Below are 13,360 nucleotides of genomic sequence, written 5' to 3'. Positions count from 1 at the left end.
TGTCGTTTTGTGCTGCCTATCGAAGCTTGGCTTCAAAATTTTAACTGCAATTTCAATCTTTTTTCTCGTACAGCAGGCTTTGGATCCCTCGTTCCTTGGTTTCTGGTCTCTGGTTCGTCCTCCTGGATGGTTCATCGGTGGACTTGTCCCAAAGGAATGCAGCTGAACCTGTGGGATGACGGCGGGATTTCCCTAAGACGTAAGTATGTACGCTTCCAGATCATCGAGACTGAGCGACACGGGAGAGATGACCACGTACTTGATCTCCACCATTGCATGTGGCGACTTCATTTGTAGGATGATTGACAGAATTCATCTGCAACCTGCAGCGGCGAAGGAGTTATCCCATCCTGCCTGAAGGCCTGAAGGACATCCTCGGCCAGCATCTGGAAGAAGTTAAATGGGGCCCACAAAGACAGGGCACGAGGTGCCCAAGTGTAGAATGTCCATAGAGAAGTCCATTGAGAAGTGTGCACTGTGTGCCACCAGGGCGAGGCAATGGCCCGAACCAACGGCTCCAAGACCAAGTAGAACTGGGATGTCCTTGCGATGGTTACTGTCGAGAGATGAGTTCGTTTTCCTGGCTGTTCATTTTCGAGGCTCTATATATTTTTTATTCCAATACTATATATTTTATAACTATAAACCAACGCCATTAAAAACTGAATAGATCTTTTATTGATTAAATAATTAAAAACGAATTAATCGCTTTTGGCGATTAGTATTTTCTTTTTTTATACATTGAGTCTACTTGATTGAAGGAAAACCCAAACATTCATTTTGGAACATAGTTCGTGATGAATTGCGGTCCTCCGAAAACAGTTTTGCCTTTTTTTTGTCTTGGCTGATAATTACCCAAAATTAATTTTCAACATGCCTTACTCAAGAATTCGAATACATTTCTGTTTGTTTCGCTTTTTTTGTGCCCTGATTATGCATCAAGCTGCAAGGCGAAAGCGAAGATTATTCATTTCCATATCCCCCATAGGAGAAGTATTAGAAAATTCTCTTATTTATTCTGTAAGTTGTTTTATTTAGTTTTTCTTCTTTTCTCACTTTCAGACATAATTTTTCTCGATAACTTTCATGAAACTTTCGCTGCTGGCCCGAGTCCGAGTGCTAGTCCGAGGGCAAGGCCCACCAGAGACCAATTCCCAGGGCAGGACAATCAGCAAGCCCGAAGAGTCGAAGTCGGAGTTTGGAGCTTGGAGTCTGGGGCCCCGAGATGGACATATCAGCGGCACTTCATCTTGATTGACATGCGCATTCAGAGCGTTGACATAATGATGGACAGACCTTGGTGGGCAAGGCAACGAGTACCCAGACTCGGAGGAGCTGCGTTGCTTGATCTGACCGCTGGGACTGGGGATTGCGGATGGGGGATCTGGGACCTGGTCGGCGCTTGGAGCTAAAAATTGTATTCCATATGCGTAATGAGAGGAGTTCGCTTGATAGCGGTGATTGCGGCCTTTAAGATTTCCCTCAATATCAATTTTCATTGTTTCAAATCGAGTAGAGACGAGACGAGTCGAGATGAGGTTGAGGCTGAGCCTGAGCCTGAGGCTGAGGCTGAGGCTGGCCCTGGCCGTGGATCGCCATGGACCCACTACGTGTGTCTGTGTCGTGGCAGCTTTTGGTTTGTCACTCACGATCTCTGTTCCCGATCGGTGCGATCTGCTGTGCTATCTGCGATGACATAAATAGACGCCAATTAAATGGCCCTCTGATGAAGGGCCACGTTTTCCCTCTTTCCATCTTTTGGCCCCTGCTCCCTCTGTTTTTCGGTTTTTTTTTTTTTTTTTTGGCTTTTCGGGAGGCGGCCACAAAGTAACAGCAAAACGGAAATAATTTTACAATAAATTATATCAAAACGAAGCACACAGATACACACACACAAACACAGGCAAATATGACATAGAAAGTTCTTCCCTCGAGCGAGCAAGTGAGACAGTCAGGGAGAGGGAGAGGGAGAGGGCGGGAAGAGAGGCGGAGCGAGACGGAACCAGTTTCTTGAAACTTTGCGAGACATAACGGCGGCGCCTGCCAAAAAGGAAACGAAACGAAGAAGCCTCGAGCTCACAAAAAAAAAAATGTAACAATAACAATAACAAGTGGAAATCGTATAGGGCATGATATTACGACTATGGGGATACCCAATACTTCATATATTACGTATCAACCACCAAATGGATAGGTTTTTCCTTGGCTCATTCCTCCTGAAAGTTTCTTCTTCGACAAAGATAGAGCCTTAACTTGGGAAAAACAGATCAACCTTTCCTCCATTGCATAGATTATCACGACTAAAATTTACGCTGGGGGCCATTGCAACAACAAAGCAGGAGCAGAAGCCAAAAGCCACTGCAAGGCTCCAAAGGGTGGAAGGCTGCAGGAGACCCTCCAGAACTTTTGTGGCGACAATTTCTCTTTGTGCCCCCCTCCCCCCCCCCTCGGACTTTCACTCTGCACCCGCACCCGCAACCCGCACCCGCAACCCGCACCCGAACCCCCACTGGCTGTTGGATGTTGACTGTTGACTGTTGCCTCGACGGCGGCGGCCTGAAATGCTGAGACCTGTCGAAACTTTTCCATCGACTTTTGTGGTCCACCTTTGGGTTGAGGGGGTGTCGATGCAGGAAAAGTTTTTTTGCTTATCGCCAAGTGGCAGGAAATTTTATTTTATTTATTTACAGCGGCTCCTGGCTCCTGCGAAATGGGAATACCAGAAGGAAAGCCAAGAGTAAGCCTTACATACCACCGAGCCATATCAGCCAGAATCAGAGTGGTGTGGATATGTTTGGGTAAGCCATATTAGAGCTCTTTATTTCCGTCATGAATTAGAAGGAGATAGAATGGAATGATCTATAAATAAAAATAATGATTAGAAAACAGCAACAGATGGCGAGACACTGCCGCTAACAATCAGGCTACGGCCCAACATAAGATATTTGTCAACAAAATGTGGCACTTAAGGAAGGCGAAATACTATATTATACACTGAAAAAAAAACTGTATTCAATGGATGATCCGCAGTCGGTAGGATTCGAACCTACGCTCCCAGAGGGAATCTGATTTCTAGTCAGACGCCTTAACCGCTCGGCCACGACTGCTTGATGGGAGTCAATCCACCTTCAATCATGAATTTTACCATCCGATCATTCCACCATAAACTATTTATAGATACATAAATCGGTTTAGATATGACAAGAGGGAAGAGAGCCGGAAGAGCTCAAAGTATGATTAGATTATCGAATGTATAATTCTTTAGATTCTCTCATGTTAACTTCGAGGGTCAATAGTTAACAATAGGGTTCCCTTTGGAATAGTTTGACGAGTCGCTGGAATTCTGCCGAGTGTAAGTGCTGGCACGTGCGAATTTTGGCGAGTAACGAGTCTTTACTCGGCATTCGAATACCTTTCGTCGCAGTCAGTTGTACAGGTGGTGCTGGTTGGTGGAGAAGTTTTCTACTCCTAGAACCGGCTGGTATGCAAAAATATAGAGATCTTCTCCCATCGCAGTCGGTAGGATTCGAACCTACGCTCCCAGAGGGAATCTGATTTCTAGTCAGACGCCTTAACCGCTCGGCCACGACTGCCTTATATCCATGATCTTTATAAAGATCCAGAAAAACGTTTCATAATGGTTCAGGGTTATGGGTCCAGTCCAGGTTATTTTTGTAACACTTAATAGATTATTTGTGGGCTATCTTTGATCTTGATGTACTTCGTATGCCTTTTGTTCTATCCCCAGATAGGGGTTGGCTCTTCTCTAACAAAGTAACAAAGTAGATTTCTTCTTTGACCGAATACTCGTATCTATTTAATGATTGTAATCCATCCTCTACTCGTACTCGTATTTCCCGCTCTCGAAACCAGCTGTCTCTGGTTTCACCTCACCCCGGGTTTCGTCAGATTTTCTCATTGCGTGCACTTAATGACACGGCTCCAATTAAAGCGGCGCACATTGTCAAAACAGCCGCCAACGAATTGAAATCACGAGAGGGGAGGGGGAGGGGGAGGGGCCATGCACCAAGAGCAACAACAGACAGCAACAAGCTGAAAGCTTCAATTTACCACCCATTGTGCCTTATGGCAACTCTGTGGACAGCGGACATCGCGGAAAGCGGACACAAGACTGCGGACTGCGCATGCGCCCCGAATCCAAGCCATGCCCCTATCCCCTGCCACATTTCCATCCCATTCTCGGAGCATTTTGATATGCAAAGAGCGCATGCGGCGTTGTGCGCCACCTGTTCAGGGGAGTGGATCGCGGATCACGGATCGCAGATCGCAGATCGGGGATCGGTATAGGGTTAGCGGATTGCAAGGGGCCCTGAGATGATGGCGCGCGTGGGCTAAGCAAATTTCTTGATTTACGTTTTGTTGTTGCCGGTTGACAGGGGACCCGAAACCGGACCCCGAACCCCGAACCCCGTACCCCCGATCAACCGAACCGAAACACCGCATCCAGTTGATTTACACTGAACGAAAAATGCAGCTACCAAAATTGTGCTTTTGCGGCGCCCCTTGATCTGGATATGGACATGGATATGGGTTAAGGGGGACCCTTGTTACAAATTTTACAGCTAAGCAAATCGTTGGAATTAATTGCATTGCGATAAGCAGCTGCCCCTTGGCCCGAAAAACGCCAACATTCAATTAAGTTGTTGAAGAGATCTCCTAAGGAGGTTACACCGATCCGATCCCGGTCCCGGTCCCCTGCTCCTCTGGTTGCAGGTGCAGCTTGCCTGCTTGCCGGTGCGCTGCGGTGCTGCTTTCCCTGTGGTTGCCCTGCCACAGAGATGTGCGTGATGTGACCCCGCGCGAGGAAGTGCGAAATCCTCGGCGCACGGCAGCCGAAAAATGCCAATCACTTGCGGGGCCCCGAGTGCACTCGTGGGGACGGCGACGGGGACCACATTACACACGTCCCCATCAATCCTGAACCCTCGTGTTCCTGGCTCCCCTTATTCCTCTCCATCCCATCCCATCCCATCCCATCTGTGGCACCTGCCACTGAGGTAGTCGCGTGGTAGCATCGCCTCGGGGCCAGGCAGTTTATGGATATGTTAAATATGGCACTGGGGAACGGGACAGAGCAAGGAGTCTTGCTGGAATCTCTTGAATTCGGCTTAATCTATCATGAGCATGGGGCTATTAAAATTCTTCGAATTTGGGTCTCACTTGATACCCTATTCATTGCATTCATTCCACTCGTTCATTCTCCAAATAATTTTGGTTACATCTTTTTGGTTGTCATCCCCTTTCTCTTTATTTCCATTTCCATTTCCTTCTATTAAATTATATTTAGTAATGTTTTTAAATCATTATTTCTACCAATTTCCTTGTTTACAATTCATGTTTAGACATTTCTTTTGAAGCACTTAGTATTTATTCAGTTTCTAATCTGATGTTTTAGCTAAGCATCCGAGAGCCATTGATGTTTCCTTATGGTTTTACATTTCCTTTTTTCCTGTGCTTTTCTTTGAAAAATGCTATGTTTCACGGCATGTTTCTATAGAAACTCCCGGACTTAATGGCAATCTTCGACCGCATTATGCTAATTGCTTCTAAATAGTTTGCATTGAAATAAATTGTTGATTTGAATCCTGTTTGAATCACTTCTTGTTTCTCCTTCCCATTCCCATTTGTAGCATGTTTAAGCTACTGCTTAGTATTTCTATCTACCTATCTACCCATCTATCTATCTAATCTTTCTTATCTTATCTTTCAGCATAATTTCTGCTCCATTTTATCAGCCAGCCATATCTGGCCATAGCAAATCATTGGAGAGAGACCAGGAGAGACACCTTTCTTTGACAATCGCCCACAGGCTCCGTCAGTATTTCCATTTTCTAGGCCTATTCCTCTCCTCAGCACTCCAGCAGCGACTCTATGCCCCATGCTGCATGCCACAATGTCAAATGCACGCAACACCAGCCAAATGCCATTAGCTTCTCTTTCAGCCTCTTGGAAGTTTCGCCCACTTTCCGCTGCTCCAAACTCCGTTTCGGGGCCTTTCTCTTTCCCTGTCGCTGTCGCTGACGCTGTCTCCAGCTCCTCTCTTGCTCCTCTCTGGCTTCGGCTCTTGCCATCTCTTTCCTGCGCTGCATGCCCCATTACGCTGTCCATTTGAGTGGTCATTATAGTAAATTTGATTTGGACTTGCGTTGCGTTGCTCAAGAGCAGATCGGAGCCGGAATGGAACACTTGGCCGGCTCTGCCGCAGCCGCTGCCGCTGCCGCCCGGGCCACATCATCAATACCAAAGTGACACAGCTGGAGGTGGGCAGGAGAGGGGAAGCAAGAAGGGGGACCCAGGAGGAACCTGAAGGAAGCAGGAAGAGCTGAGGAGCTGGGGAGCTGAAATATCGAACACGTAGTTAATCAATCCATTGGTGGTCCGAAAACACGACGCGCCAGCAATTACTGTTAACTGGATTGTTGCCTCGTTCCTCGTGCCCCGTGGCCCGTGCCACATGCCCCCCCTGCCCGTCTGCAACGTCTGTACGCACTTTTCGGGGACGGCTGCTGCAACTGCAACTGCAACTGAAACTGGAACATGCTCTGCTCGGAAGGGGTACCCTCCAACGTGGGCGGCAACATCTCTCACAGTTGGCCAACATTCTATTTTCCATTTCCCTCCCCACATTTTCCATCAGTGCTGTGCTGTCATTTCTTTTCCTCTCACTCTCTGAACTGCAATTAAAACGGTTCCTGGGCCACAATTCATTCCGCTGCAAACGTTTTCGCAAAGTAATTATGTTGTCATTAGATTGAAAAAAGCCTACGAAAATTCTGGAAAATTCCAGCTGTGGAGGCGTTCAAGTGTGGGTGGGTATTCGACTGATTTTGGAGTCACGTATGAATTCAGGTCCCCCGAAATCTGGGCTCAATCAGAATAACAAGAGTTGGTTCAAAAGTTCTTTAAGGTGACCAAAAAAGTTAACACTAAGGTCTCTCTCTCTCTCTCTCTCTGCCTGTCTTTGGGTATTGTTATTCCGAAAAAGGTGGGATCGATTTGTTGGTATCTCAATGTTGCTGGAACTTGCAATGATCCAATCTGATCGAGATGCTGCAGTCTAGTAGATATGCTTCTTGTCTATTGTTCTTTGTTTTCTAGAACTCCCTCGATTCCTTAACCCTTAGACCTCAGTCAAACATTGAGGCCTTAACTCAGTTCAAGGTTGTGATTATAGCAGAGGTGCTGGGGCTCTTTGGATTGCGGAGCGATTAGATTAGTTATGCTTGCCTAACCAGAGAACCGCGATTCATACTCAGGATTCAGATTGTGATTCAAATTCTGGTTGGGGATGGCGGCAGCTTGAAAAGGAAAGTGGGCGGGCTGGCCAGTGGCCCAGGGTCTGCGAGTTGCACACCTTAATTGGCCCGACCGAAGAGGCAGCTACTGTGGGGAATGGGACTGTTAGCCACTTTGCATACACATGCCCGAGCCTGAACCTCGGCATTGGGGCCTTTGGGCCTTAGGCCTTTGATCGCGGGATCTTTTGTTGTCGCGTTTCGCATAATTACGCGCAAAAACATAATTCTAGAGATAATTAAAATTATTAATACCAGTATCTGAGATGGGCTTCCATACCATGCCATTCCATTCGTAGGTCCAAAACGCTGCGCAGAAAATGCGTTCAGGCGGCCGTAACTAATAATCCCGTGCATGCAAAGCATAACCCTCTAGGGTTCTAGTTCATCCCTTTCGGCTATTGGCCAAGAGGCAGGTATCCAGGGATGGTACCGTGAGCTGAAATATCTAGAGGTCTATGATCTAGTCGTGAGGATCGCGAGCTGTCGGTTAAGTTTTAGCTGTAGCTTTTAGCTGGCTCTAGTTTGCATCTTTTGTGACTTGTTTCCAGGTTTTTCAAGATATTCAAGACTATTATGTCTACCGCTGTTTAGCATCAAAGGGTGTGTCGTGAACTATCGTGACAATGCCTCTGACTGGGACCCGTGAGTGGCGTGATTCGCGCATCTCTAGGATGCCTTAGGCCTCTTAGGCTTCTTCTGCTTCAGTTTTAGCCACTTCCAGTTTGTATTTTTCCGCTGCTGGTGCTGCTTCTACAACTTCTTGTGGCACTTGCAACCGGCAATCAGCACGCAATTGCGAAATGTTGTTGCCTAATAGAATTTCATGTGCGCATCGCATCGCCTCGACTCCGACCCGACTCGACTCGCATGCAAATTGAGAACAATTATAAAGGAGAGAAAAAACAACGAGAGGCAAAGCGCAGCACAGAAAAGGAAATATTTTTATAAAGAAACTTTTCACATTTTCATATTTGTGCACTCTTTTTCTCTTACGTATATATAAATTGTTTTTAATAGAAATAATTGCAGTTGGAGCTGGGGATCTGAGGATCTATCGCAAAAGGCTATTGCCTGCGATTACTTGTACAATATTTTGTGGCTACCTCCGCCTTCTCCTCCTCCTGATGATGATGATGATGATGATCCCGACTGGGATGTTCGCACTTCGTAATTTCGTAGCAACATCGTTGCAGTGTCGCCCCATAAATTTGATGCCCAATTATTGAAATTGCATTAGAAGTGCGTAATTGCAACAAGGCAACATTCACTGGACACCTGGACACCTGGCAACACAACACAGAGTTGCATGTTCAATTAACACTTATGTATGTCATCGTCATCGTCATCGCCATCGGAAGGTAGATCGGTCGCCTCCTGCTCTCAGGATGAAATTGGTTGGCATTTTTACGTATTATTTACAGCCTGTTAATTGCGTTCATTTTGCGCCTTATGTGTGGGGCTCGGCAGTGGGCGTGGCTGCTCAAATTAAGGTAGAACGAAGTGGAGTGGAATGCCTCCAATTGGGGTTGTTAGCCACAGGTTCGTCTTGGTCTCCAATCTCCATATAAACGGCCTTTCATCTGTTGTGAAGCGGAACTCTGTTCCTAAATAGTCCCCAATGGAACTCTTCGTTCAAGATCTGTTTGGAGCAGGGTATGCATTCACTTATCATATTCTTCATTGGGACTACCTTAAGCTCCATCCACATCTCTGGGTTTTTGCCCATAGAGCATCTCCTAGTCGTTCCGATAGTCTTCCGCTCTCCCGCTCTCATTCATTTGGTCGCTCTTGTGGGCTTGTTTATTCATTAGGTTCTGCGGAAAAACGTGTTTAATTTGTGACAAAACGAAACGAAATCTCTCGTCCTTGTCGTCGTCGTCGTCGTCGTCGTCTGCCTGTGGGGCTACTGTCCGATGGCTCATCTGGCTGCTGCTGCTGCTGCTGCTGCTGCCTACCATGCCTCATATCAGTGGAATCTCGGCCTGAGCCTCAACCTCAGTCTGAGTCTGAGACTGGGCCTGTGCCTCAAGCTGAGTCTCAGTCTGGCAAAGCTGGAGGTGCAGCCCGAGTCTCAGTCGAAGCCTCAGTCTCAGTGAGGCAATAAAAATTTATGAAGCCAGTCGGGAGAGAGAGAGAGAGGGAGAGAGAGAGAGAGAGAGAGAGGACAGGGTTCAAGCCACCGCTTGCCACTTTGGGGCAACAGGAGATCCTCTCGAGATGTGCGTACACACAGCGGACGACGACTGCGTCAACTGTTCTGCCAAATTAATAAGAATCGGGCACATGCATGGGCCATGGGGCATGGGGAACTCGTTTCTCAACTATGCACCCACAAGGCCCCTGCCCCACCGCCCACCGCTCCGCACCGCACCGCTCCGCACCGCATCGCCAGCCCCATTCCCATTCGCCAGAGCCTGAGCCTTGGCAGATGTCACGACGCGCATTGTCAAACAAGCCCGAAAAAAAATCAAAAAAAAAAGGAAGCCAGACTTCCACAGCCGAAACATTTGATACCCTTCGAAAAAATCCATCATTCTATTTGGGATTTATAGAATCTACGACTATACGTGTGTATACGCTGATTCGATTGAGGATTGATAGATGACAGAACAAGTTGCCACATGGCTGTACAAATTCTATAAAGGCCGATATCCTCTGCAAAGGGTATCCACAAAACGAGGGGGGAACAGCAAAAGCAATGCAAACGCAAAGTTGGCAACATTTTTTCGCTTGGCAGCCACCAAATTGTAACATAAATAGACTGACAAAAGTTAGTTAGAGAAGAGATGGATGCAGCAGAGGAGAGCCTAGGAGGAGGAGGAGGAGGAGCAGAGCCACGAGGATGCGGGGGGTACCTGGAGGTCTCCTCCAAATGCTGCTGCACATGCGCAGTAACAACCAGCAACAGCAGCAACAGCAACAGCAACAGCAACAGCAACATAGCAACCGGCAAGAAAAGTTCAACATGGCTCTTGGAGTCGGTTGTCGGTTGTCGGTCTTGTGGCGACCATGAAAAACGTGACATTTTTATGTTGCAAACTTTAAATCTTTCATATCAGAAAATGAAATGTTGCAATGCAATTGACTGCAACAACAGCAACAACACGCGCTCTGATGACATTTTGCAGCAACAACATCCATTCATGTGCACATGTTCTCCTCAGTTCTCTCGGATGGTCTTTGCTGGGGGACAGGAACTTCGTTCTGCCTGTGCTTCGAATTGAGCTGGCCAAAATACAATTGCCAATGAAATGTACTTTCCATCTCACTTTCAATTGAGATCTTAGGCAACAAATGCATTTGTATCAGTTTTGTTTATCGATTTAAATATTTATTCAAAAGATTCCGAAAATGTCTTCCTTAGCCGTACGCCAGTACCATTCTGTAGTCAAAAATACAACAAAAGTATTAATTTTAAAATTTAAAAAAATATATATATATGTGAATGTGTGTTACCTCTCTGTTTGGTTAATCTCTGCTCTCTTGGAGTGTCCCCTCCTCCCCGCCCTCGGCCCTCGGCGGCACATCGGTCATCATCAGCTTGTAGAGCAGCGTCTCGAGGGCCCATCCGCCGCCGCGGGCCAGTCTGTAGAGGTCCCGTTGGCTCAGGCCCATATTCATTCGCTTCAAAGTCCTTATGTTGAATATATGCCAGTTTTGTTTCTTCAGCGCCACGCTGCTGCGGGCCAAATAGCACCTGAAGTCCACGAGTCCGGGGTGCACCTTGTCGAAGAGTTTTGCCACCGCGAAGGCGTCGCTGAATTCGTTGCGCGTGCGAAAATTCAGCTCCACCTCATATTTCTTTAACCATTGCTCTAGTGTCTGGCGTTGCTCGTAGTTCAATTCACGAAAGAAAGGCATTGTGGCTGTATGGATGTCTTCCAAAACTAAACTAAAACCAAACTCTAATTTTGAAGCACTAAAAGTAATTTTTTCGAAATTTTGTGTTTTTTTTTGTTGTTTTTTTTTTGTGAGGTTTATAATGAAGCCGAGAGTGTTCTGAACTAAACTGAGATTTGTGTGGTGCCGTGGTGCTGTGTTGACAGCAGGCTCCAAAAGGTTACTTGATTGATTTTTGTACGTGTGTATTTTTTTTGACATAAATATAAAAATGGGAAAATTGTACCTTTAATTCTTGGGAAGCTTACCCTTCAATCGGAACGATTTAATAACTGATTGGCGTGTGGCAATTTGAAACGAAAATGGCCATTAAGAGGGGGATCTTGGGGCTTAAGAAACAAGCAACGACAAATCGGCGGATCAGGGAAGGCTTACAGAGTTCGAAATGGTAAAAACTTGTACAGCATTGATTAGCGGCGATGAGAAAGAGAACTCTCCTCGGGGTGGGGCTATGGGGTGGTGCCAGTGGGCGGGCTGGTTCCCATAGGGATATGCTGGTTTGTGTGGAGGAGAGGAGGAGAGGAGGAGTGGTGTTCGCTTTGGCTTTTGGTTCGGTTCGGTTTTTCGGTTCTGTCACGGACATTTAATTTATGTTCGGATTTTTTGTTTATTGCGGTACACATAAGGAAGACTATTGCGCCGCTCTTTCCTCGTCCTTTCTGGGGCGCTACATTTTTTTGGGGTTATATGTCCAGAGAGCTCGCCACGCTCGACTCTCGACTCTGTTCGATTTTGGTTGGTCAGCATCGATAGGCGACTCGCACACAGGGAAGCACAGTGCCACGCATCTATATCCATATCCATATGCATATGCATTGGACCCCCACCCCCACCAGCAGTAAACGCCCCATTCTTTCCACCTCCTGGACTCTTCTGCCTCCTTCATTTTCCATTGCTTTTCCTTTACTCTTCCATTTTTTTTTTTTTTTTTTGGTATTTTTCTTTTTAATTACAAAGCAAGAAACGAGGAGGCACTATTTCTCTCTCTCTCTCTCTCTCTCTTTATTGCTCTCCATGTGTGTGTGTGTGTGTGTGGAGAGAGCAGGACAACTGAAGTGGGTTAGAAGAGGGTAGCATGTGGCATATGGCATGTGGCATGTGGGTGTGGACGGTTGGGGGTAATGGCTAGTGGGTGGCTGGGGCTGCGTCAGGGGCAGGGGCAGGGGCAGATGGGCTGCAGCTCCTCTGCAGTGGCAATAATTCGATTAGTGCTTGTGTCTATTTTCAGCCTCCTCTTCTGCACAATTTTTTTCCCCATCCCCCCATTCCCCCATTCCCCCACTATCCTTGTGTGTGTGTTGCTGCGCCCAACAGTTTTTCCAGTTTTCTGCTTGTTTTGCAATTTTTCCCCGGCTATATTTTCCATTCCTTTTTCTTTAGCCATTCATTTTTGTTGTTGTTGTTGTTGTTGTTGTTTGTTGTTGTAGTCCTTTCTTTTCTGTTGCTGTTGTGTGCTGTGGATGTTGCATGCTGCGCTGCGCTGCGCTGCGGCGCCTCGACGTGGATGTGGGGGTTCAGGCCGAACCAGGACTGGGCCGCGCACAGGACTCTATCGGCGTGGACACCCGCGCCTGGACATTGGTCATCATTCATCAAAGTGAAATGTTGATTTAGTGCTGCGAGGGCTTCGGGGCGGCTGCCTGCTAGCCACCAAATGGGGCAGGACACCCACCCATCCAGCAGGAGCAGCATCGGCATTGGGTTGCACTTTTTGTTGTCTTGTTTGGGGGGGGGGGGGGTGGGATATAGGGATTTGGGTGTGCGCTATATATCCACGGCTCTGGCTCTGGCTCTGGCTTGGGCTCTGTCCTCGTCCTGGGCCTGGTGGCGCCATTTTGTTGCTGTTGTTGCATGTGTGATGAATTGATGCTGTTTATTCGACTGCAAACATAACCAGGATGTGGATGTGGAGAGTGCTGCTGCAGGGTGTCGCCTCCCCACGAGATGGGGCCAGAGATATGTATATAGTTTTGGCCGCCCCAATGGGATGGGGCAGGGTCGGGTGGCTTTTCTGCCTTCTTCCTGTTATGCTTTTTGATTAGCAACAAAAAAAAGATACGTGGAAGACGACGAATAAGGACCAGAAGCCGAAGCCGAAGCAGATGAAGAAAGAAGAATTAAAAAATGTCCATTTCTGTGTG

At 47.1% G+C, this 13,360-nt stretch overlaps 1 protein-coding gene and 2 non-coding genes across 3 annotated transcripts; all 3 read right to left on the bottom strand.

Moving 5' to 3' along the window:
• Window positions 1–3,025: 3,025 nt before the first annotated feature.
• Trnas-aga lies at window positions 3,026–3,107 on the bottom strand. Its single transcript has one exon. It is a non-coding gene; the product is annotated as a tRNA-Ser (tRNA).
• Window positions 3,108–3,511: 404 nt separating this feature from the next.
• Window positions 3,512–3,593, bottom strand: Trnas-aga. Its single transcript has one exon. It is a non-coding gene; the product is annotated as a tRNA-Ser (tRNA).
• Window positions 3,594–10,642: 7,049 nt separating this feature from the next.
• LOC6599145 lies at window positions 10,643–11,238 on the bottom strand. The gene is made up of 2 exons (XM_002024343.2): window positions 10,776–11,238; window positions 10,643–10,701 (listed from the first exon to the last, which is right to left on the bottom strand). Exon 1 carries the CDS (start codon window positions 11,178–11,180, stop codon window positions 10,788–10,790), a length of 393 nt encoding a protein of 130 aa, XP_002024379.2. The 5' UTR covers window positions 11,181–11,238; the 3' UTR covers window positions 10,643–10,701; window positions 10,776–10,787.
• Between the last annotated feature and the right edge of the window lie 2,122 nt (window positions 11,239–13,360).

The sequence above is a fragment of the Drosophila persimilis genome, unplaced genomic scaffold (genome assembly GCF_003286085.1).
Source record: "Drosophila persimilis strain 14011-0111.01,24,50 unplaced genomic scaffold, DperRS2 tig00000735-arrow-arrow-pilon, whole genome shotgun sequence".
Lineage (NCBI taxonomy): Eukaryota > Metazoa > Arthropoda > Insecta > Diptera > Drosophilidae > Drosophila > Drosophila persimilis.
This window is presented reverse-complemented; position numbering and strand designations above follow the sequence as displayed.